We start from the raw sequence: 25,010 nt of genomic DNA, 5'->3' as shown, positions 1-25,010 counted from the left end.
ATCCACTCTCAGATCAGCTCCTGAACCACCACAGCTTTCAGCCCAGCATATTACAGTAAAGCACTTCCAATTTTGGATTATCCTGACATGTCAGGCTGAAAACTGAAGGTTCAGGAGTTCATTTCTAATCTGATCAGATGACACTGTTTCAGGGACAGCAGCATCTGTCAGAACTGGGGCAATAACTGATTTAGCTCTTTGTCCAGTTTTAGTCTCCTCCCACATGGCTGCTAGGACCTTCAGTGTCTGCACCTGCATGCTGCAGTACTGGATTTTTTTCCTCTTTATTGTTATTAATAAACTCACCAATGCTCTGATTTTTGCAGTAATCTCCAAAATGTAAATCTGTCCTCAGTGCCTGTTTTCATTCACTGCAGTACTTTAAGTAGTAAATAGAGATTATTACATCCATAGCGTAACAATCCACCACTAGCAGTCTGTTTGCCAAAAGCAGAGATATTTATACATAATCAGAACAAAACCAAAAAATACTATTTTATGATAGTATAAGATTTTGTTTTATTCTATTTTTAAAAGTAGTAATTTTTAACTTTTAAGGTTAATTTTCTATCAAATCGTTCCAGTGAAGTCTTAATTCAAAATGAAATTTGTAGTCTTAATTGTTTTAGTAAAGTGCTTTTGATGTTTTAATCTAGAAACGTTGGTATTTTTTGGGAGAGACTAGCATATAAAGGTTAAAATAGATAGAATGTTATGAATTTGCATGGAAAATAATGTAAAAAACTAGCAGTGTGCAATTTAATATTAGCAGGTACTGTTTATCATGGCTGAGAACAATAAACACAATATAAATTAAATTTATAGTATTGAATCCAAATAAGTCTTATGAAAAGACAGTTACCAAAAGTGAATGATTTTAAAGCTAATTGTAACATAACAAACCTGGTTTTAAATGTGTTTTGTTAAGAATTATACCCAAATACGTGCAGTATTTCCTAGAATAAACAGGAGTGTTTTTCAAAGACGAAAAGAAACATATATAAGGATCATTATTACTGCTGGTTTTAATACTTTCTCTGGTTCTGCTTTTAAAATTGTTTGGTGCATACCAAACAATGGGCCTGTGTCTCTTTGCAAATTAATGTTATTGTAGAAACAGCTTTAGAAATAGTTTTGTAAAAACACTGTGGTTGATTAAAACAAAACAAAACAAAACAAAAACAACTTTAAAAACAAACAAACAAAAGAACACCAACCCAAACAAAACCCCCCAAAAAACCCAAACAAAGAAAAGCTCTGTTTAATGAGGTGTAAAAATATTAGTAGCATCATGTACAGAGGGTATAAATTTACAGTAAGACTTGGTAAGTGGATTTTGTTCCCAGTCTGTTAAATGATACATCTTGGGCTTCATGTAGCTTCCTATATCTCATGGCAAAATCAGTCAAATTTGAGGACTGCCAATAATGACTGGAATCAGATTTTGTATAATTTTAATTTTTTTAAGTAATTTCATATGTTAGGTAAAGCCAGAATTTTGTAAGCCAGCTTGCCTAATCCTTGATGATTAACTGCATTCAGCACAACAACCCTCTCTGAGCCATTTTAATCACTGTTGTGAGGAAAACTGAACGCATCAGTTACTGTACAAATGTAACTGCTCTTAAAATCCTGTCCCTGGAGTAGTCTGAAGCACTTGGAGGACCAGAATAGTCCTGCTGCATAAACTGATAATAGTTGTTTTGTTGTTGCTTTGTTGTAATACTTTTCTTCCTCCCCTCGGTAATTATTTTAAAGATATTTTTTGAGCATGCTGGTTTCATATAAATGTACCAGCATTCTTCCCACACTGGCAAGGAATTTTAATAGCTAGCTTGATGTCACTGCATTTGTTCTTGCAAAAAACTTCAATGTACTATTGTGGCTGTGTTTATAATAATAAATATTATGCTTGTATTTTCCTAACTTTTAGTGATTTTTAGTAAGCATTGATAACCCTTGATAATTTAAAAGAAGTTGCCACAAAGAGTTCTCAGTTGCCATCAACTACTGCCTACATTTTCTAATAGGTATCTCAAAGTATAAGTGACCTGGAGCAACATTTTAGATATTCATTGTGAAATATTGTGTCTGAAATCATAAATATAGATATCCATATAGATACTTTTGTTTGCATCAGTCTTTATATGTGTCTTTGTGAAATGTCTTTAGATGATACAATGTGCATGTAATCTTAAAGAATTTAACACCGCGTAAATGTGGAATTTGTGATAGAAGGTTAGTGTAAAAGCTTGAAGGTAATCCATTGATTTTGCCAGGATATTTTAGGATACTTCTGCCTTCTAAAGAAATAGATTCTCAATGGAAACATTCCTGGCTTTGTATTGTTTTTAGTAAACTGAATTCAGTGAGTCTAAAGCTAAAGCAGGTTTTTGAAGCCTGTGTTTGTGCGTTCAGCCAGACTGCACAACACCTATGGTGAATCTCACCTGCTGCCATCGCCTGTTCCCTCTCACCTGCTGCTATTGCCTGCTGTTACTTACTTGACTTTCAAAGGAGGCTAAGGTTGGTGGAACACAATTAAGAGAGGCAAGTTTGATTGGCAGATATTTAGGTAAATTCTATAGTTAAAACCTTACTTTATTTTGTAAAGTTTGATCTTTATTTTTGAAGAAGGAGCAAAAATTTTCAGCTTCTAGGTGTTGGTTATGCTAACATTTCTGTTAGCATAAATAATAGTTTAATAAAATAAGATACTTTTTTATCAAAATTTTTCCTTTCTTCCTTTCTTCCCTTCCTGTGTTTTTCAACTATTTTTTTTTTCTCCTGATTACAGGCCATAGTTGCAAAGCAGCGGGTGGCAATCATAACTTCATAGATTTCTGCAGCCAGGCTGCCTGCTGATACAATTCTCAACTTGAAAATTAGCTGTGGAATTTGACCACTTGGAACAGGTTTTTACAAATTCAAGATTTTATGGAGATAGTCTTAGCTTTTTTAGCTCAGTCAAGGACCTGTGGTCTTTGAAAGCATCTGGCAATCTTTTAATTTCAGGCAAAACATAAATAACTCTTTACGGATTGTTTGGATAAGGTAACAAAGAAATTGTGTTGATACACCAGGTACTGTATTTGTGCAGTTGAAATCAAGAGGGTTTCAACTGTACTTTACTTTCTTGTCCTTATGTTAGCTTACTGCAGATACTAAGAAAGTGTATGAGATAATACTGATAACATACATACTTATGAATTCAGGCAGTGGCTTTTTGTGGTTTTATCATACCAGCATAAAAGGTTGCTTATGCAAGGACTAAGGTGGGAAGCAATTTTTCAAAATTCTTACTTGCCACACCCATATCTTGGCTTATTTTGTGTCTTACAGTCTGTTTACTTCAACATTTTCTGTATTTTCCTCAACCGAGACTGCCTTTAACTTGAATTTCATGGTCAAGATTGAATTATCTTCTTTATCTTTTCAACTACTTTCTTATTTATGTTGTTTTTCTTCACAGGAACATAAAACATGACTGAGACAAATACCTCTTTGTTGCCATTAACTGTGAACTCTGCTTTTCATTTACCTATATTTCAGTTTGAATTGCAAAATTATGAGTTGTATTTTAACATTTCTCCCTATTACTTGTAGAACTAGGCTCTTGGCTTTGCCTCTGTCAAAAGTTCTTAAAATACCTAGTTTAGGATTGTCTGATATGTATGTATACTTGAAGTACATAAGACACAAATAGGTATTCTGACAAATACTGGTAAAGGACTGCCATGGGGAGTTAATAGACTGAATCACAAAGTAAAATTCTTGAGAACCCCTTCTGAGGATTCTTTACAGGGAAAAAAAAAAATTCATCCTAGTTATGATGTCACTCATTTAGTTATAAGACCCAGAATATTATCTAGAAGTAGCTGGCAGATAAGTAAATCTGAATTTTATTTTAATATGATTTTAATAATTAATGCAGCAATCAATAGAGTATACTCCCAGAGAGATGATTGATTGAAGTATCCTTTAATTGCAACCTTTAATTAGAATTGATGGCTCACCACCCTGGTTCTTGTCTATTATATTAATAATTACAAAATTGATTTGCTTCCATTTTAATTTTGACCCAGTGAGGAGCTGTGTGGCTCAAATTCACATCCTTGCAAATGAAGGTGACTTCCTGGCAGAGATGATATGTCATTGCCTCTTATTGATATGCATGAAAATATGTGCATGTAAACTATAGTTAACGTAATTCTGTTTAATCATGTCCTATCCAATTATTTATTTTAGGCAGAGTGAAAGAGCAGTGGCAGCTACTGGGCTGTTTTACTTCTTTATTTGCCCTTTTGTTGTTATGTAAAATATTTCTTAGTTAGAGACAATGACAGTGGAGCTTTATAGTTGTAGTTGCAGGAATGCCTGATGGTTGGTACAAAAACACCTGAGCTATTAGCATTATCAAATATGTGTTATTGGTTTTTTGAATTTTTTTCTTCTATCTCACTTCATGTAGTTTTATTATGAGGCCATTCATCTTAAGAATTTAAAGAAATGCAGATAGAGACAGCTTTTTTTTTTCTTACAGATGAGGTGTGTATGTGTCTATACATATGTAAAGGATATAAAAATAAAATTAAAAATTATATAAAATTATATTAAAAAAACTTCTTTCCTGATGGACAAAGCAATGCCTTACATTCATCCTTTTTATTTTTGATTGGCCTACTTCCTTTTTGACATCCATTTGCCTTAATAAACTTCCAAGATCTAAAGAATATAGTGTTCTTTTTCTGATACTGAAAAAAAAAAAAAAAAAGCCCAAACCAAATAAACTGTTGGAATCCTTTATGGTGGATTTTCAGCAAACTGTAGTTCACTCTACTTTTCTATATCCTCTAGGTGATCTGTTAGATGAGTTACTGTAGTGTTGATTAGAAAAGTTGCTGTTACCTTGCGTACTGTAAGAGATACTGTAAGCAAAATATTTGTTCTGAATCCTTGCTATCTTAGGCACCAATGATGTCTGTGGGTATTCCAGCTTAAAATAATTAAAATACAGTGGATTTTTTTTTGTGAAATATCTCTGTCTTGTGCGTGAAAAATATATTAACTTTTCCCAAAGGGAAAGCTGGTTTCATTGGTGATATTTTTTAAATTCTGGAGGTTTGTCCTTCTGGATTTCCTGCAGGCTGCCTTTATTTTAATCATGACTTGTTCAGCCATACCACTACTTAGAACTTAATCACTTGAATAGCAACTGTCTTAGAAGATATTATTGGGTAATGGATGGAAAAGCCTTGATTATTTCAAGCTACATTTTCATTTTCATATAAAGACCCAGAGAGCAGAGGAAGAGCTTTTCTTTGCTCCTTTCTGATTGGTTATCACTTTGGAGACCTGAGATGCACATTTCCTAGGAGCTTTTCATGACTTGCATGGTAGGTAGATCTGCATTAGATGGTTGAGCAAGGTTCAAATTCCTGGTTGGGAGCAATGACCTCTAATCACCACTAGCACATGAAATTTCTGCATGTTGCAATTTCTTACCAAGTCCTTCACTCTGACAGAAGTCAGGTGATGTTTGACAATTTCTGGAATGAGCATCAGCACTGTAGTCATTTACATGCTACCACTATAACCACTTTGTAGTACCTGCATCGGGGAATTATCTTGAGGGGGTTTCCTTTCAGATATTTGATTTAGAGTCAACTTAGAAAGAAATGCATTTCTAATAGGACAAAGTGATAAAATTGATTTTTATATTTTTATTGGGAAAATAAAATCTACATCAATGAGAGAACTCTGAAGCAAACTGACTTGCATTGTGGTGTTTGAAGTTTTTTATGTTAACATTAATAAAATGGATGTATTTTTTTTTCAGAATTTATAACTACGTGATTCTAGATATACATCAGGAAAAGACAAAGTTGAACCATCAATTTTAAGCTTAGATTTCTTTTGAATACATACCATACAAAACAGTCTTCAATAATGTGAGCAATACCTACCTCCAAGTAATAAAAAAATAGTGTGTCTTGCTAAAATGTTGGGAAGTACATAATCTTTAATTAACTGTATTTTGAATTGTATGTTCTAGAGGTTGGTATATAACAAATTAAGAAATACACTCTTAGGCATCCAGCTCCTAATACTATCTTAATACTTTTGTATCTTTTTTGCTGCCTGTATTTTACTTAACTAATAGTGAGAAAGCAGTTTTCCTGGTGCTTACTCATCTATGTAAATAAACGTACTAAAAATAGGTATCTTTCCAGTTGCATTTCTCTCTGATTTTGTCCCATCACTCTGGAGAGCTTTTGCAGAAAAAGGAGAGATCTGAGAAGCGTATGAAGAATGGAAAATCCTACCCTACCCTAATTCACAAATTCTCACCTTCTTGAGTTTGTGGCATCTATAGCAACCCAAGTCAAGTGGCTTTAGATGTTGCACTCTTATGGTACCATTTTTCTTAACCAACAGCTTATACCACACTCCTTTCTGGTCTTTGTACATTTATTTGAATTTTGGTCTGTCTGGTGCTACTGAAAGAAGTCCCTAGAGTGTCTGAAAGGAAAAGGTGAAACTGCATTTGAAAAGAGCCTGCCTGCTTGGAAAACTTTGTAATTTTTACTTGCATTTCCTTGAGGATTTTTGCTGCAGAGTTTCTTGTCAGTGGCTAGATCTGTAGGGAAAGGAAGCTAGGGCTACCTCTTTGTAGGAAAATCACAAAACCTGGGTGATAGTCTTTTGGAAGGCCTGCCTTGCTTTAGGAAATACTGCCTTCTGATATTTTTTTTTAATGAAGAGAAAAAGTTCATGGGATAAAGGAGGAGGAATGAAAGAGGAAAATAAGTTTCTCATCTTACACTTTTTGGTCATTTGTAAAGGACTAATATATTGTTGAACCTTATAGTATCCATTGGAGAAGAAACTTTCTTTCTCAGGCTGTACTCGGGACTAAACATTAAGGAGAGGTTAAAGAATACTGCTGCCACACATCTAAGGAGACTTCCTGTTACTATCAAGAAAGAGAACCATAGTAATATGATGCCATTTCTATCAAGCATCTGAAAATACTACTTTCATTAATATCTACTGATCATCTTGACCGTGCTCTCTCTGAGAGCTTACTTGCAAAGCTTTCTATGGTGTTGCCCCCTAATACAGCAGAACTTTGGACTTTAGCCACAGGAATTTAGCTTTGGCACTAATTCGGAGAGTTTCTAGACTCCATCATGATCAGCCCTTTGCACCCTGGATTACTCTCCTAATCCTATAAAACAGAGTATCATATTTGAAAAAGTAACTTGTAGCACAGGTACACAGCTGTCCTGTCATGTCAGTGAAAACAAAATACATTTCACAGAAGCACAGAACAAGGCAGTTGGAAGAGACCACAATGGGTCATCCTGGGGTACGTGGCGCAGGATTGCATCCAGATGGCCCTTGAATGTCTCCAGTGAGGGAGCCTCCACAGCCTCTCTGGACAATCTGTTCCACCCTCACAGTAAAGTTCTTCCTCACATTCAGGTGGAATTTTCTGTGCATGTTTCTTCCTATTGCCTCTGGTCCAATTACTTATCACCACCAAGAAGAGCCTGGATCCATTGTCTGACACCCTCCCTTCAGATACTTTGACACATTGATGAGGTCCCCTCTCACTCATCTCTTCTCAAGGTTGAATAGGCTCAGCTCCCTCAGCCTTTCCCTGAAAAAGAGATTCCCCAGACCTTTGATCAGTTTTGACCCTTTAATATGTTATCTGTAGATGTCAACAGATATGTAGATTCCATATGTTGATAAAGTCATCTGCTTTGTTTATAGCTTTATTTATTTAGGGCTTTTCAATAAGTAACACTACTTTATAATTATTTGATTCAATGATAGGTGAAGTTTCATTTAAATAAATTGTGCTAGCAGTGTTGAATTGCACCTGGGTGAATGTAGAATAAAATTCATAATGCCAACTTCAAAAGACTCTTGAGTGGGTCATGGTTGATGATATATTATAATTATGTATGTGAGAAGGAAACATTACAATAATAATCAAATACTGATACTTAATCTGCAATTCTAACATGGTGCCAGCTCAGGTGGAATGCTCTGTTAAATTGGTTTGGTTTGATTTTAAACTTGGAGAAAACTTAACGAGTAAAAATAATTATCAGGGAAAAAAAAGCACTGATTCTGTTATAATTTAATAATTTTAAAAGTTTAGGAAAGTGGCTTTTCAAATTTAATCTTCAAACTTCTGTATCTGTGATGATTGCTTATAAATGAACAGCTGCATCTTCATTGCCACAGGCTTAAATTAACGTCCCAAAGTCCCATAGGTTTTCAATTCCGTAGCACGTTAACAAGAAACATACAAATATAGAAAGGCTCATGTTCTAAAACTGAGCACAATGCATGTAATATTCATGATTACTAAGGCAAACAAAATACAGCATTACACCAAATGCTGCAGTAAAAAACTGTAGAAATTAAAAAGGACAAAATAACTGAGTTCATCATAATCAACAGTCATGTGGTATATTTTTCGCTTATCTTGTATTTGAAAACTTACATTTAATGTCATCTGCATATCTCATAATTTCATTATTCAATCTAAAATAGCAGCCATTGTTTAGGGAGTTTTTTTCTTCTTTCTTGTTCAATTTTTTATTGATCAATTAAATAATTTCTCTTTCCTTTGTCATACATAAGTACCTCAGTTATTACTTGCTACCTTTTTTCCTATTGTTTCAATAATTTGACCATATCTAGAACCCTACAGTCTGTAGTATGTTTTCTTTGGAGTGATGCAAAAAGCTGGGAGTAATTCAGAGAATTATGAGAATTATTATCTCATAATTTTTCCTACTTGAGTATAACTGTCATGAATGCAATTCAGAGTGCTCTTGGTATCAGAATGTAAGTATCATGGCACACAAAAAAATCCACCATGTATTCTGAGCAGGAAATGCAAATTCAGTAGAAGTAAATATCCATTTTCTACACTTGACCCAGTATAGTTGCTCAGTACTCAGGAGGAATTCGAGTTGCAAGAGTTCATTTAAGGACCTTTGTTTTTACTTTATAAATATATTTCTAAGGACACCATTTGTGACTGTAAGGAAGGTTTATCCACTTTGTTGAAAGGCAAAGTTCAAAATGTACCAACCCTAGTTTATCAAAAACCTACAAAAGGGCTAAATAGACAAATGCATAATAGTTGAATTTTGATTTTTAATTAATATATGCATATAATATTGCTTCTGAATGATGGTTAGGACAATTTTAAACAAGACACTTGTATTGTTTGATCAGTTTCAGTGTTACCTTGCCTGATGTTTTTGTGAAACAACATTGGACCCTTTATAAACATGATCAGTGTTTGACAAAGAGATGAACTTCTCTCAGATAAAAAAAATTCTCATGTGCATTTAAAAGATAAGCATCTTTGGATTGGAGAATGATGCTATGAAATCCTCTGCTAAAGGAGGGCATTCCTTCATGCCTGTATTTGCTGTCCCCAAACAACTCTGGGAAAAGCTTCTGTCAGAGACTGCATCTTCCTACCTTAAAAAATTGCAAATCTGTAGGGGAATAGTCTTTATTAATTCCAGCTTCATGAAATTACTTGGATTTTTGGATGCTATTTTTGTCGTGATTCTGACCTTGCTTTTTCCTATGAGAAAAAGAAAATTTACTGCATTTTGTATCATGCAGGAATAAACAATCCATGGATTAAATGGTTTGAGAGAAGATTAAAAAAGTCTAATTAGGCTGGTAAATTCTATTTCAAATTGGCAAAAATAATTTCCTTGACTTAAAACAAAATCTCATGAATGATCAAAGAATAAGGATTCTACTGCATTTGGGTTTCCCCCCATTTTAGGATGTATTAGTCCATCATTAAGCTATTGTACATATTTTACAATTCTCCACGTTTTTTTAGACTTAAAAAAGATTTCAGAATGAATAGGAATTTCATTTCTATTTTGGGCTGGTTTATTATTTTCGAGGAGAGAAATCTAAAATTAGATTTGGAGAAAAACAGGCAGATTTTAAAGCCTGACATAATCCTGATGCACTTGGTCAATAACAGCATTAGGAAAATTCTCCATGCTGGTAAAACTGAAGAGATGTTGTTATTAATACAGCTTTTTTCAGCCTGTCCCTTGTTCTGAGTAGGCACAAATTAAGATTTCAGAAAAGAATATTGCTGAGTATAGCTGTGAAATACCATCTCAAAAATTACAAGATATCAATGGATGGTTTTTACTTTGTTTATTCTTGTTTCTGTTTGTGATTAGAAACTACTTACTGCATCTTTTTATTTCTAGGCTAGAAGAAATACTTTGTGCTAGGCTTTTGCCTTGAAGGAGTAGACAACTCTTCATTTATAGTTGTTCATACTGGAACCTGTTTTACTTGAGGGAGCAATTTCTAATGTCCTTTGTATGTATTTGCACCCAGAAACATATGCTAGTAATATATCAAATACCCGTTCTAAAAAAAGGCATAAATCATGGATATGCTTATATGCAATCATTCTTCTGACCAAAAATTCTTTAATTTAAAAAGTTGAGCTGTGTTTATTTTGGGATATATTTATTTTGTGTATATTTGGGTCAAAATATATGACTGACTGGTAGGTATTTGGCCTTTGTAATTTGTTTGATTTGTGCCAGTTCTCCTCCTGCCTTTTCCTCAACTTTTGCTGTTTCCAGTCAGTTCTCCTGTTAGACAATTTAGACAGCTCCTTTTGTGTTAAGTAGTGTTACTTAAGAGTCATTAAGAATCTTCAACTGCCAGTGCTTTGGATATACCATTTTTAAAATTAATCTTCCCATTCCATTTAATTTTGTATAACACTTTTCATATTGTGAAAATTTAACTCCTTTTCTCTGTTTCCTGACACTTAAAATGCATTCTTGAAAATGCACGTTGTTAGCATTTAAATTACATTCCAAATCTTACCAAGCCATCAATGCTGCACCTTTTCCACAGATTAACATTTTCTAGGTCTTCTCTCCACAAGACACCTTCTTTTTTTTCCCTCAAAGAGATATGTGAGCATGGCTAGTGAATAATGAAGATCTGAAAGACTCCACAAGTAATTAAGATTTGAGGGCAACAAAAAGTAATTATCTTTATACGTGGCAGGAAATTTTGGGGTAAGGAAAAAAAGAATAGGCAAAGGGTTGTTAGGTCTCTCAGGCACGTAAATGTTTTATGGAATTTCACACCCTTGTTCAGTTTAACATACATTACTGCCATTCATTGGCTTGCTAATGAATGTGAAAAATTGTACTTTATTTGAATAAATGATGCCATCTGAGCCTGTCACAATAATATTAAAAAAGCATATCAGAGCACTACCACCTACTCTGATGCTGTTATTTCTAGGGATAAGAGATCATAAGTTTTTGTGAGCATAAATGCTCGTTAATAATCCAGCTCTTGCTGGCCAGTGTGATCCTGCTGCAGGAGTCCTAAATCCTGGAGCACCAGGTGGTATGGGACCTTTGGAAGAGTGTCAGTATTTGTCTCTTCCCTCAGCAGAATTACTGAGCTTCAACTTCTTTCCTGTAACAAGGAAGAAGTTCTGTGGCTGGAGGAAAAGGGAAGAGGAGAGGGATGGTGACTGCACCCTCCCTCCTCCCCATCCCCAACACGTGTTCCTGCAGTGCTCCTCTGCTGCTGACTTAGAGAAGCTTTAAGAGCATCCCTGATTTAGTGTTAGAGAAAGGAAGAGACTTAAAAGATTGTTGAGAGAAGGGCCATTCTTGGTACAGAATTCCTACAAGTAGTTAGCACAGATTAGGTGCCATTCTTGAAGTTCACATTCCTCATTTTTAAATCTGCTTCTATCCTATAAAAAGGAGCTCTCAGGCAAATAGAGAAAGGAGACCATTTCACATGTATTTGTATCTGTAGAGAGTCTGATTTTTAGAGGTGAACTTGTCTTTTGTTGCCTATTGAGGAGAAGAATCAGTGAGATTCTTAAATCTGAAACATTTTTCTTGTGTTACTGCACAGCAGGTCCATGGAGGAGTATCTGAGTGCCAGTAACTTACTCAGATTAATTAGAAATTCCATCCCATGAGGTGATTCTTGAAAGGTAGCTGTGGAAAAACTTATGCCTTGGAGTCCTTTGAGATGCAGATTCCTTCCTTCAAATCCAATAATAAAAATAATAAACACATTGAAATCTTGTACCATTTGTATACACATAAAATTATTACATTATTCTTTTGAATAGTTGAAAATACTCACAAAATGACTGGCCTTTAAAAAGGGCTCCTGTCTGGCTCAATCAGTACTGGCAGGAGATCTTTTGTTCACTTCATCTGATTCTCATTGGTACTGAACTTCCCAGGGCCATTATATCTACCTTGGCGATTTTGAAAGTAATTTTGTACAAGAATGAAAATAGTTCAGCAAATACCTGTGAAGCAGGAATTTTTGAGTGCTTAGGAAAAAAGAATGTGTAGCTATAAAAATAGAAAAAGAGCAACTGTCATCCAGTGCAAAAAGTTGTGAAAGAGTCCTATTTAGAAACAGTTCTGCCTACATAACATTTTTTACTCCTTTTTATTGTAGACATATGATATGACAAAATATTTATGAATTTATATAAATCTTCTGGTGGGCAGAAATGAGTGTGACATTGATTTTTGAGGAAAATATCTCTTTATTAAACTTCAATTTACCTCTTAAAACATCAAAATCATTTTACATAATGCTTTATTCCTACATCCAGGAAATGTTTTTAATGCTGCTATATGAATTATTATCACTTTAGTAAGAAGAGTAATTCACTGCTTATGTTGTATAAATAGGAAAACAGTGTTGTGTTATGCATGTATGTAGTGAGCCTTTGAGGAGCTCTCCATCTTATCTAAACTAATACTAAAAATTTCTTGTATAATTAAGTGTGATATCTTTTTGGGGTGATTCCATCTAAAGGTAGATGGGATATATTGGATGTTCATGGGCATCCCTGTCTTTCTTAACCGGCTACATTGGTTAAGGGCATAAGTTGTAGAAAACCAAATTTAAGGGAGATTAATGCCATTCATAGAAAAATCAGCAGGACATGCTATAGAAGGGTTACAGTCTAGTGATCAGGAAGGAGCTGGGAAGACAAGGAAAGATAAGTGTGACATACCGAATGTTTGAGCAGTAATCAGAAACTCTTCTTACCATATAAACTCTGAGCTAGAGTCTGCTGGGGAGCTATGGATTTAATTAAAAATACAGCACATAAAATCTACTATGAGCAGAACATGGATTAGACTAGCACTTAAGAGATGAAAAAAAGAAGGAGATAGGTACAAAAAGAATGTGGTTTGTGTTTATATGGGCCTAGTCTGGATGTATTTTGTAATGACTGCATCACAGCAGGTTTTGACAGAACACTCTTAGTCTGAAAGCAAAAGGTGTGTGTATCCTTGTCTCTCTCCTCATATTTTTGGACAACTATGCAGAATACTTCTAATGATACAGTTGCTATAATGTTTTGTTACATTTTATTCCTGCGTGGAATTACTCTTGCCTCTAATGTTTGCCTTCAATGCTATAGATAAAGGGGATTTCTTGCAGGATCATGACTTAATTTTAAAAGCATTCTTTGGTAATAAGCATACTCTTGAAAAATCATGTTCCCCTGATTGCTGTCAGTGTTTACCTGCAATGTATGGGAAAAAATATACATGCAGTCACAAATATTTTAATAGAATTTCTAATCTAAACTTTGAGTATGGCTCATTTACCTAAAGTTTGGTATTTGCTTCCTCTAAACAAATAAATGTCAATGATTGTATTATGTGATTTGATTTCTTGAGCAGCTCAGCTTATCCAGAATGATTTTCCAAAGCTTTTCACAGGCTTTTAAACTATGGAACTTGAGAAATATTTCTAAGGAGGAAAGCTCCTTGGTGATTTCAGCTGTGACCACTCTAAATTATAAAATGTATCAGTTCCTACAATTTCTCAGAGTACATATTTTACTGTTTAAACTAGTGGGTTTTTCGCTTTGGTTGGTAATTGTCATGTAAGAGGCATTATGAACAAAGGTTCATATTGCTATAACATAGTATAAAAGCAGTAATTGTAAAGTGAACATTACTTTGCTGGAAAAAATAGTCTCACACTCTTTTGTTAATAAAAAAATTCATTCCAGATATGTTGAAAAACATATGCTATTTCTTTTCTTTCTATTCTATGGTCCCCTTCTAAAAATAAGGTCAGCTATTTTCTTTTCTCCAGCAGATATGGTCTTCTGGTAGTATTGTGTGTTCTTGGTTTTAATGAGTTTGAAAGATTTACTTATCATTGACTTTCACATTTTCACCAAATTTCACTACTGGATTTTTAATAAATGTTTACTTATTTAGATGGTTGCTGATAGGGAAAAAATAGTAACTCTGTGCAATATTCCAGGCACTGATAATCTAAAAAATACATGAATAATCAAATTCTTATATTCCATTATTAGAAAGTATCATAATGGTGAGCCCATTTCCTTTTGAAAAAAACCCAGAAGTATATTGAAGTACATCAACTATATTACCAGTGTTAAGAAAAATGAAGCAGATTTCTTTTTGTTAGCAGAGAGTACCATGCAATTTGGGGCTCATCAAAACTCATGTGATTTTTTTTTAAGAAGAACATGTAAATAGCAATGATTAAATTAATTTAATTTGTATTTTGTTTAAATTCTATGTTTTATATTCCCATTTTTTATTGTAAATGTTATAATGGACTCAGGTGGTTTTTGTTTGATTAAACAGTAGTTCATTTGTTATAGATAATTTTACAAATAATATGTTAAGACAAAAATTCCCAGAAACAAAATTAATTAAAGTATAGTGCTTCTGTCCATGGTTTGAGGGATTTTTAATTCCAATGCTTTTGTTGTCCAGAACCATGCTTTCCCAAAGCATAGGTAGAGTCTGTTCACTTTCATTGCAGCCATTCGGGCAGTAATTTGTACACATACATTCTCTGTGAGTGTTTCTCATCTAAGTAACATTCCTACATAAAACCATAGAAAGAAAAAAACTCTGGCCCTTTCCTTTGGTTTTGGAGACATTTGCTACCTTTTGCAGTGGAAGCTTTATTTTTTATGACTAACTCTTAAACAAAGAGAAGTAGTTGCAATCCTGTCTCTTACACATGATAGTGTAGTAATAATAGTAATTCTTCATCTGTCTTTATGTGACTAAGTTTCTGGGAGATCATCATCAAAGCTGTAGCTGATACATAACAAAACAGTTTATATTCAAGGGATTGTTTGCTTTGTAAGATGACTTATCATCTTTTCTAAACATTTAATAATGATGAGGTCTGATGTTTTTTAATTTCCATGCTTTCTCTCTCATATGGGAATAATCTGTTTCTTTAGTCATAACTACATTAAACCTGGATCCATGTAATTCAGTCTTGTGTCAAAATCATCACATTGTAAACTTGTTTTCATATAACTCTGAGGAATCATACATTTCATGAGTTTTGCAAAATTTTTAAACTCAATCTGTTTCAATATCTGAGTTCTAGTGAAAGCTGTTGCTTATTCAATCACTGTGAAACAAATTGGTATATATGTGAGTATGAATAGGTATGTGCACACATATGTGCATGGCTGTCCAGATGTCATACCTAAAAGATGTGTTATTAACCTGAGTTCAGCTTCCTGTGAATGCACCCTTATTTGTGTGAGTTTCCTAAGCAAGCAGTTCCAATGTTATTTTGTCTGTATGAAAATAAGAGCAGACCATCAATACCCTCAAATTTCAACCAGCCCTTGTTCCCCCTTTCAGTTTGGGAGGTCTGGGATCATCAGGCTTTGATTTGAGAGACACCTTTCTGTCAGTGAGGAATATGGGTACAGACTCCATGTTAAGACCTGTCAAGAAACAAGGTAAAAAGAACAGGAGAGAGATAGGAACTGAAGGACAAAACTGTCCAGTTGAGCTTTCTGTAACATTTCACTTATCTGTGAAGTGTTACACAAACAACACATATCTTATGTGTTGCATTTAAGACTGTACATTTTGTCATCTATATGAAAGAGGGGTTTTTTGTGTGTTATGTTGAAGACCCTGTAAGATACTTCTAATGCATTTGAATTAAAAAACATTTTTATTTTATGACTTTTATTTTCTGAGGCTTTATGCAAATGTGCAGTGCAAGTGTTATATCCAAGAAAGAGCTTTTTCAGAACTTCATGTTAAGCAAGTTACTGCCAATTTTTAGTTTGCTTGGGAATAGTATCCAAGCACAGTCCTATTTTACCAAGGGGTTTGCAAGATCTGTTTTTGGCTGAATCAGTCTGTGTGGTGTTCTATAGAATCCTACTCTAACAGCCAGCTGATCATGGGTCTCAAGAATACATGTATGGGACATTGGGTTTAGTAGAGTGCTGTACTGGGAGTTGTCAAACAAAAAGTTTAATGTAAATGAGCAGATGAGAGGCTGTAGTGCAGCTTTCACTTAGTTAAGGTTTTAGCTTTGGTTTCTCTCACAGGTTCTTCCTTTTAGTATCAGAGAAATTGGCATGGTACACTGGAAAAGTACAAGAATTAGTGGATATATTGGGATTACCCTGGGCTGCTATTGCATTGTGCTTTTTAGGTTTTCAAATTCTCTTTAAGATTGGCGTAAAAGCCCAAGGTAAAGTTTATAGAGTCATATAAATGCCAGATTTCTGAAAGGTACCATGCATTCCCAAAAACATTTCAGCTGAGAAATGCTTCTTATTTTCCAAAGACACAGAAGCATATTTAACATTTAGTGAGCATTTCTGTGAGTACAGAAGAACTCCTACACATTGAATCAGAATCTTTAAGTAAGCATTTTAAATTTTAATGGCAACCATGTATAGATGTGTGCCAGTTAAGTACAGAAATGCAAACATCAAAAGCATTGGGATCATTTATCCTGTTGCATCTCCTGCCATTTATTCTAATGGTTGCTTTAAAAGCTGTATCAGTTGTCCAATAAGTAAATAACATTCTCTGAGAAAATCATGGTCTGTTGTTTGGAAGTTCTTGAAAAAATTAGTGTGGTGTCCAAGGATATTTGCCAGAAATAAAATTTTAGATAGTTACCTGAGGTAGGAGGAAAAATGAGTTCTTAAAGTTATTGTAAGCCTGTTTATGTTTTAGTCCTAATTTATTAGATGTCAAAAGAGTATTTTGTCTAGTTTCCTGTAAATTGTGTGATGCCTGGTAATGGTTTCACTTTACCCTCTCCCATGGAACTGTAGAGAAAAAACGAATAGTCTATATTATGCCATGTAAAAAAAAGAGCCCAAAAATGCCTCCCTCCAAACTAAACAAAATAAACTAAAAAAAACAGATTAAGGTTTCCTTCTACTCTGATGGTTTTACAGATAAATTTTTTGGTGAGTGTACAGGCAAGGTATTTTTGTGCAATTAGATTCTGCCTCTTATTTGATAAGAAAAAGTTAAAACCCACACATGCAAATTGAATTTGGATTCTAATATGAGGGAAAAGGAATGACACTGCACTTGCTGAAAAGTAATTTGAGACCTCAGGTGAAAAAAAACCAAAACAAAAGATTGTAGAAACACCAGCAGCACGTTTTTAGATTTTTTTTTTCCAATTTATAGCTACATGCAAATTTCTACTATGAACTTTGCTATTATTGAACATACATAAAAATTTTTTTCTGGGTTTATTTAATGTACGGGGTGATGATCGCCTGTTCTACACTTAGTCATTATCTTTGTGAAAATTATTCCTCTCTTGTATATGTTTTGTATCTTCATATATAAAAGGCAGTGTACAATACATGACCCTCCCACCTAATTGAGTTGTAAATAATTTTTAAAAAGAGATAATTTTATATTATTTATGCTTACTGAACATAAATAAGGGCAGTGAGGTTTGGTAGTTTGATTTTCTTTGTCAGCTATTTCAAAAATTAGGTCTGCCTTTTAAATACATATTTTGAAAATCATATGAAAAAAGTATACATATAGATGGGTGAGATTTTGTTCACAGAAATGTGAAAAAAGGATTGGATAAAACTGTTAACTGAAAATTATAAGCAATCTGGCACTTTAATTCATACACTAGAGAGCCTAAAAGCTCTTAAAATGACAAATTTCACCAGTGTTAGTGATTTGTAGGTTTATTTTTGCTATACAGGTTGGTCATGTACCTGTTAGTTTTTCTTTTGAATAATTCTTATGAATTATTGTACTCTAGTATCTGAGTGAGAAGCTATTACAGTTTGAAGAAATATGACAACATTGCTTTAAAAAGATTAATATAATTCAAAACTGTATAGGTGTACAATTTCTCCATGTTTTATAACTTTTAAATTTTCTTGTGCATGTGACTATTAAAGCAAATGTGCAATTTCAAACTTTAACACTGTGTGAGATGTGTTGTTACACAATTTTATTTTTTTCATGGAACAGTGATTTCTGCTACTACATCCTAGTTTGTACATACTGAAATGTAGCATGCTTGGTCTGAGGTATAACATATAGCATATTTTTATTATGCACAACATCTAAAATAGCACAGATTGCAAAACACCCTTTAGTCACTTAGCATCAAGTGTGCCGAAATCGCTGTTTGGCACGGAGTGTTTTCCATTCAGGTGTTTTGACAGGAGCCGTCCCTGCTGAGCTGTCTCTGGATGAGCTGGTGGCTGGCCCGTAACCCGATCTGGGGCTTGTTTCTGTGTGTTGTCTGCAGAGGCAGAGAAGAACACTTGCATTAGCTGCATTGATCAGCCCACCTCGCATCGCATCGTTTAGGAGACAATTAATACTCCCTTGTAAAGACTCCCCGGAGCATTTCCTTGGAGCTGGATTGCTTTACACAGAAACCACAGGCGGTGTTTGCAAAAGGGGAGGGAGCCAAGTAGGAAAAAGAAAAAAGGCATTAAGAATGCTTTGTCTAGGAACCAAGTTTCATTTGCTGTGGTGACTTTCACTCGTGGCAGTCAAATTCCCTTTTCTGAGAAAGCGTTTGGAGAAGAAATTTAGCTGTATTTTGAAGCTGATTTGTTGAAAAGATGCTGTATGAGGTCACAAAAATATTTGTAAAAGCTTCCTCTTGAGAAATATGCATTTGATTGGGAGACTTTTATAATTTGCAGTTACGAGTGTAAACATTCGAATTTTGTATTAAGGATTAGTAATCTGACATACTTTGACATATTGGTTGATATGTTTTAATTCTAATTTTAATTATTTTTAGATAACATATTTTGATAGACAGAAAAAAAAAGTGTGTTTCTTGTTCTGTCTTTTTTGCTGTAGTGCTTCTACCAATGTTGAATTTCAGTATTGTCTGATACTTAAGATAAAAATCAGATTTTAAGTATATATGAATATGTTATCTTAAGAGCAGGCAAGGCTCTTAGTGTGCTTCTTCATCTTTAGGTAATAAAATATTTAATATTACAGATCATTCACAGAAGCAGGTGAAGAGTACAAACTAATAAAACCTAATTTTTTTCTTGGAAATTCCTAAGCTTATTGTAGTGTTCTCTGTTAAAGTATGTGTTGCACTCTTGTAAGGAGCATATTTTAAGATGATAAAAGCTGATAAAATTTTATGTTTTATATAAACATAAAATTGATAGGAAGGGAATTCTATGGAGAAGGTTGCTTACCACTCTGGTACATTAATCTATGTGACTCCATGCAGGTTGCACAGTGGAAGTGAGGCCAACCAACATGTGGTGAATTTCCAAAACTGTTGCAAACTTGTTGGTATTTGCCACATCATTACATTGCCATTTTCATTTTCTCATGTAGAGCGAATGAATTTTATGTGAAAAAAGATTAATTTGTGACCTTGACCTTATATCAATAGTATTTACTAGGAGTACATAAATAAAAAATATTATTTTATTTATTTTTGTGCTAATTCCATGGCTCAGATTTGTTATTTTGCTCTCACTCTCCATAGTCTTGAAGCAAAATATTCACTGACATTGAATAGAGATATTTATCTGGCTTATCTTTGCAACACAATCAGTATTAGGGTACTACTGTATTTTTAGGAATACACCAATATATTGATAGTTTATTTTATAATTGTCTTGTGTTAATAGAACTGTTCTACTGGTATTTGAAGACAACAGTGAGGTGATGAATATAAAAAAATTGTGTATGTTGGAAATTTAAAGAATATGTTTTTGAAAGTATGGATTATGTGAAATTTTAAGGCAGTTTTACTTGAGCGTGTAGGTTGTCTTACGTTGGTATTCCTGTAGAATGAAATTGGAAACTACAATATTATTTTTTAAGTTGGTTTTGAGGGGTTTGGGGAGCTTTTTTCCAACTCCTGTCAGATTCTGTTTTTCAATTCAAAACAGATTTTCTGGAACCTATTTAAGTGGTTTGATATGTGGAATACAGAACATGGAAGTGAAGTTTTATACTCTTGTTTCAGTGAAGTGTTATACTCTTACCTTTAGGATTGATACCTGGAGGTTTTATATTTGTTTAGTGAGAAGGTATCAAACTGTAACCCAATATGTAAAATAGCCCTTTTTTGCTATAAAGTCATAAAATAATCTAAAACCAGTCTCATTAAAAAAAAATAAAAATCAAGGAACTATTTTTCAACAGTTCTGCATCCATGTTCAGCCATCCTATAGATGTTTTTAAATAAGAAATCAATAGATAAGAACTGGTGTTGATTTTCTGTAGCACAAACAGAACAATTTCATTTTGGAAGAAGGTTATGAGTATTCTGACTGATGTTATCCAGGCTGACTTGGAAAGTTAGTGATTGTGGGATCTACGCCAATAGTTGTTTACAATGCCTTCACATCATTAGTATGTTTTCTTTCAGAAATCTCTCATTTATACTTTTAGGGAGGTATTGCTCATCAGTTTTGCAGCATTGCCTTTTGAGTGCCATCTTTGTGCCCTAACTGAAGCAGTTTGTGGGACCTTGAAGAATCCACAGCATTCAGATGACTTTTGGTATTTGCAGGTACTACGGAGCGGGTGTGTCTGATCCAGGGAACAGTGGAAGCACTAAATGCAGTTCATGGCTTCATTGCAGAGAAGATTCGAGAAATGCCTCAGAACGTGGCCAAGACAGAGCCTGTCAGCATCCTACAGCCTCAGACCACTGTTAATCCAGACCGCATCAAACAAGTGAGTTTTTGCTTGGGAATAGAGAGTCACAGCAGCTCCTTAGAAGTCTTAAAGCTTTAGTTATGGAAGGGGTAAACATAACATGTTCTTTAAGAAAATGTTATTTTAGACTTTATTAACTTGCTGGTACTCTTTTTTTCCTTGTACTTACATGTTTCATGTTTCTCAGCAGTTCTTTTAGACAGTGTTTTATAAATTCCAATGCCATGCTCTAATGTGGTTTTTTCATAAACTTTTCTTTACTGTACAAGGTGATAATAGACCTCTAGGTCTTAGTTAAAGATTGCTGAATTTTAATCTTAAATGGTGAACCCTCTGTAAATCTTAAGTGTTACTAAAAATCAGAGATTAACAGAATGTTCTCTTCATTTATGTATATAAATAAAAAAAAAAAGTTAACTTCTTTTTTAGACCCTAAATAAGATAATTTAAAATCTTGTCTGTAAGAACTTGAAAACCTAAGGATAATTTACTTGGGAAGTTTTGTACAATTTAATTTTATATTATTTTTGTGCATATTTTTGCCTATTTTTTACTGGCTTCATTCAAAATCTTTGGGTACTGCAAAAACTATTTGCAAGCTATTATTGCCCTAGTTCTTTATTCTTTGATTTTCAATAAAAATTTTAATTTTCAAAAATTTGCTCTGTAAGGAGAATGGGAAATATGCATCATACAGGATTTAAAGTTATTACTAAAATTTTTTCTTTTCTCTCTATCCTGTAGAGGAAAGATTTTAGTTTCTCACCTACCCCATGTGGGAAAAGATTGTTTTGTCCTTCTATGCTAGTAAGGTTCAGTTTCCTATAATTTGGTAACTGTGTGCAATTATTTTACTTTATATACAGTGACAAACACAGAATGCTTATATAAAGATGTTTTTGAGCAGGATGAGTTTGCAACAGACTGCTTTGGATGGGTGAAACTGTGCATATACAATTTATATGATTTCTAATACTTACAACTCTTTCTTTTTTTTCTGTATGCAATAATTTTGCATACAAATTACTCTAGATAATTTATAATAAAATACTAAAAAGAAAGCCCCTAATTTTTTAAGATTAGTTTCTCAGTTACTGGACATGAAAATTATTATGCCTGAAAGATAAAGATCTGAAATTGATCTATATTTTGAGTGACTTTTCTGCTGATAAAATATTGGATTTTATTCCAATATTTCTTAATCCAGTGGGAAATGAGTGTTTTCTATTACAATAAAAAGTGGTTTTCCCCTTTTGAAATGAAATGAAGCTAGTTTTTTAGGTAAGTCAGTAAGATCCTGAGAAACTAGATTACAGAGCTCTTTAGTGAAATGCCTAAATAATTACTCTCTTGTGTCTGAAGATGATATATCCTGTTGTCCACACTATTTCTTCAGAAAATGTATTTGCAAAGTTGTTGAGGTTGTTTTTCTTTTATTTTGGGGACTTGTTTTTTGATTGGTTGGTTGGTTTGGTTGTTTAGTTGTTGCTGGTTTTTTTTCCTTTTTAAATTTTATTCCTCTTTTTTGAAAGTTTTTTTAGTTTGGGATTTCTTGGTTTGGAATGCTAAGTTCACTTAAATTCTGGAGGGATGGATTAGTGAATGCAGTCACTACTAATGAAGCTAAGATAGACTAAAGTACAATGTATACTAGCTTTGCATCTTAAAATATAAATATAATACTTGTATACATACAGGTGCATAATATAACATCAAATATTTGGGGATATGCATGTGCATATGTTAAACAATTTTAACCATAATGAATTGCTTAAATTCTCTTTTAATGAGGCAATATCTGTTTATGATAAATTAATGCACTATAAATATTGACTCAATCTAAAATTGACTCAAATCTAAAATCCATTATTTTTACTAAGAGATGAAATTGTTAGCTTAGTTCTTAGGTAGAATTTGGTGTGAATTAATCTGTCCTTCAGTGTCAGAGTATTCTGTACCTTAATGAAAGATATAATACCTTGATTTAAAAATTTAAGTGAATAATATTTTATAACAGGTTGCTGTGATTTAGAACTCCAGCATTCTTATTTTCTTGAGAGTATAAATATGACAATTCAATTAAAATTATTAGTAACATTTTAATACTAGTAATTTTGATTTTTTTAAAATAAGTTTTATTCTTTGTAATTTCTTCCTTTATGCAAAATTTTACACGGTTCTTCTGGTCTTAGAATGTTATCCAAGAACACTGGCACACAAAGTATTACATTGCAGATTGAAGATAATTTAAAGTTGATCTACTATCATTTAGGAACTCTGAAAATGTTTCAGTCAAAAAGAAGATGTAGTTATCTCCCCATGAATAAAGATTCCAGTAGTTGAAGTCTTGCAAAGCCACTCATATCTATATGATCATGCAACTCTCATTTCTCTGTTGTAATTTCTCTGTCTTGGGCTGCTTTATCAACATTCACCCTAGGGAAGGGAGCCAAGAAAGAAAATTTCTGGTTATAGATTCAATGAAGAAAGACAGTAGGTAAAGCCTCTGCTGACTACTTGAACTTCAGCACTTTCTGTCTTCTGGAAAGGCATGGGACACAGAGAGGTTGACTCCGGCCTGGCGTTTCTCCTTGCTAATGGAAATCACTATCTGAACCTTCTGTCCCTTTAACTTCAGCTTTTTCAGCTGCAGAAAATTTGAAAGCAAATCTTTGTGCTTCCTTTTGAGCCTTCTCCAGCTTGTTTTTTTTGTCTCTCCTAATCCTTTGGACTTATCAGGAGGTACCAGGGAGTTCTCTCCTCCAAGTAGCTCTGATAGATGTTTAATTGACAAATGTTTGTATCTTTTGTATCTACACAACATAGACAATCTCCATGGATGTCAGCCATCTGCTATTACTATAAGTATCATTAAACAATAACCAACTGGTTCCTGTGCCCTTTTTCTTTCCAGAAACTGCTCTGAGCATTTAACCTCCTTTTCCTCTCTATTAACTAGTGTCATACAAACTCTTACAAACCATTTCATAACTCACAGGAACAAAAACATGTTTTCATAAGACATCATGACCCTGAGCTGTTTAGTCTTTGTAATCAGCATCCAAAGCTTTAAATTTCACCTCTAAATTAATAGCAACTCTTATGAACAATGGAAAAGGCTGCTTAAATTGGTTTTATCACCTACTTCAGAAATTATTACAACTTTTTTGTGGGCTAGTTGAATTTTTCTTCCAGCTTTCAGTTGTAGCAGGTAGCAGATGTTGTAGCAGCCTGTCCAGGAAGCACATGGAAACAGAGATGGCCATTGCTGAGTTGTGCATTTTATGGAGGGAAAGAGGACCCATCTTAAAGAGAACTGTGCTTTAAGCAAGATTTTGCACTGTTTGGCCTTCTGAGATCCCTTCCTACCTGAATGATTCTTTGATTCTATGAAATGTTTAGGTCTTTTAAAGCATAGAAAAGAATTAGAATTTCCTCCTCGTAAATCAAGGAAGAAAACTTTAATGTATAAATAAACTTTCACGTATAGAACTTCCAGTTAAAGCTTGCACTGGAACCAGTTTCACTTCAGCTTTTTCAATAGATAATTAATGTTTCAAGTTAAAATTCTGTTTATTAATCATGGTCCCAGTTATTTTATTCAAAATCTACAAAACTTATTGTCTGAACTCAGATCTGTAATTTCATGTTTCTCTATTGAAAACAACTGCTTTTACTCCAGAAATGTTGATCAACAACAAAAAAGAAAACTTAATTATTAAATAAAAACTTTTTCTTTCAAATGCCTGTATGGAACCTGAGTTTAAGAATACACAGCTAAAAATATTGGTTTAAATGGAGGAAAGGGTTGTTTGGTTTGAATTATGAGTTCTTCAGACTATAAAGGGTCAGTAGACTACATAGAGTCATGAAATGGTTTTAGCTGGAAGGCAAATTAAAGATCATCTAGATCCAACC

The 25,010-nt window shown here is 33.7% G+C and overlaps 1 protein-coding gene across 5 annotated transcripts in view; it reads left to right on the top strand.

Annotated features, from left to right (window-relative positions):
- NOVA1 (NOVA alternative splicing regulator 1) overlaps nucleotides 1-25,010 on the top strand; it is a 138,664-nt gene that overhangs the window by 81,656 nt on the left and 31,998 nt on the right. For all 5 annotated transcript variants that reach the window (XM_030948565.1, XM_030948564.1, XM_030948568.1 and 2 more), the window contains one exon: nucleotides 20,944-21,110. In XM_030948565.1, the coding sequence (XP_030804425.1) occupies nucleotides 20,944-21,110 (167 nt within the window). The remainder of the gene's footprint in view (nucleotides 1-20,943; nucleotides 21,111-25,010) is intronic.

The sequence above is a fragment of the Camarhynchus parvulus genome, chromosome 5, assembly GCF_901933205.1.
Source record: "Camarhynchus parvulus chromosome 5, STF_HiC, whole genome shotgun sequence".
In the NCBI taxonomy this organism is placed as follows: Eukaryota; Metazoa; Chordata; class Aves; order Passeriformes; family Thraupidae; genus Camarhynchus; species Camarhynchus parvulus.
Note: the sequence above shows the minus strand (reverse complement) of the source record. Positions and strands in the feature narration are given on the sequence as shown.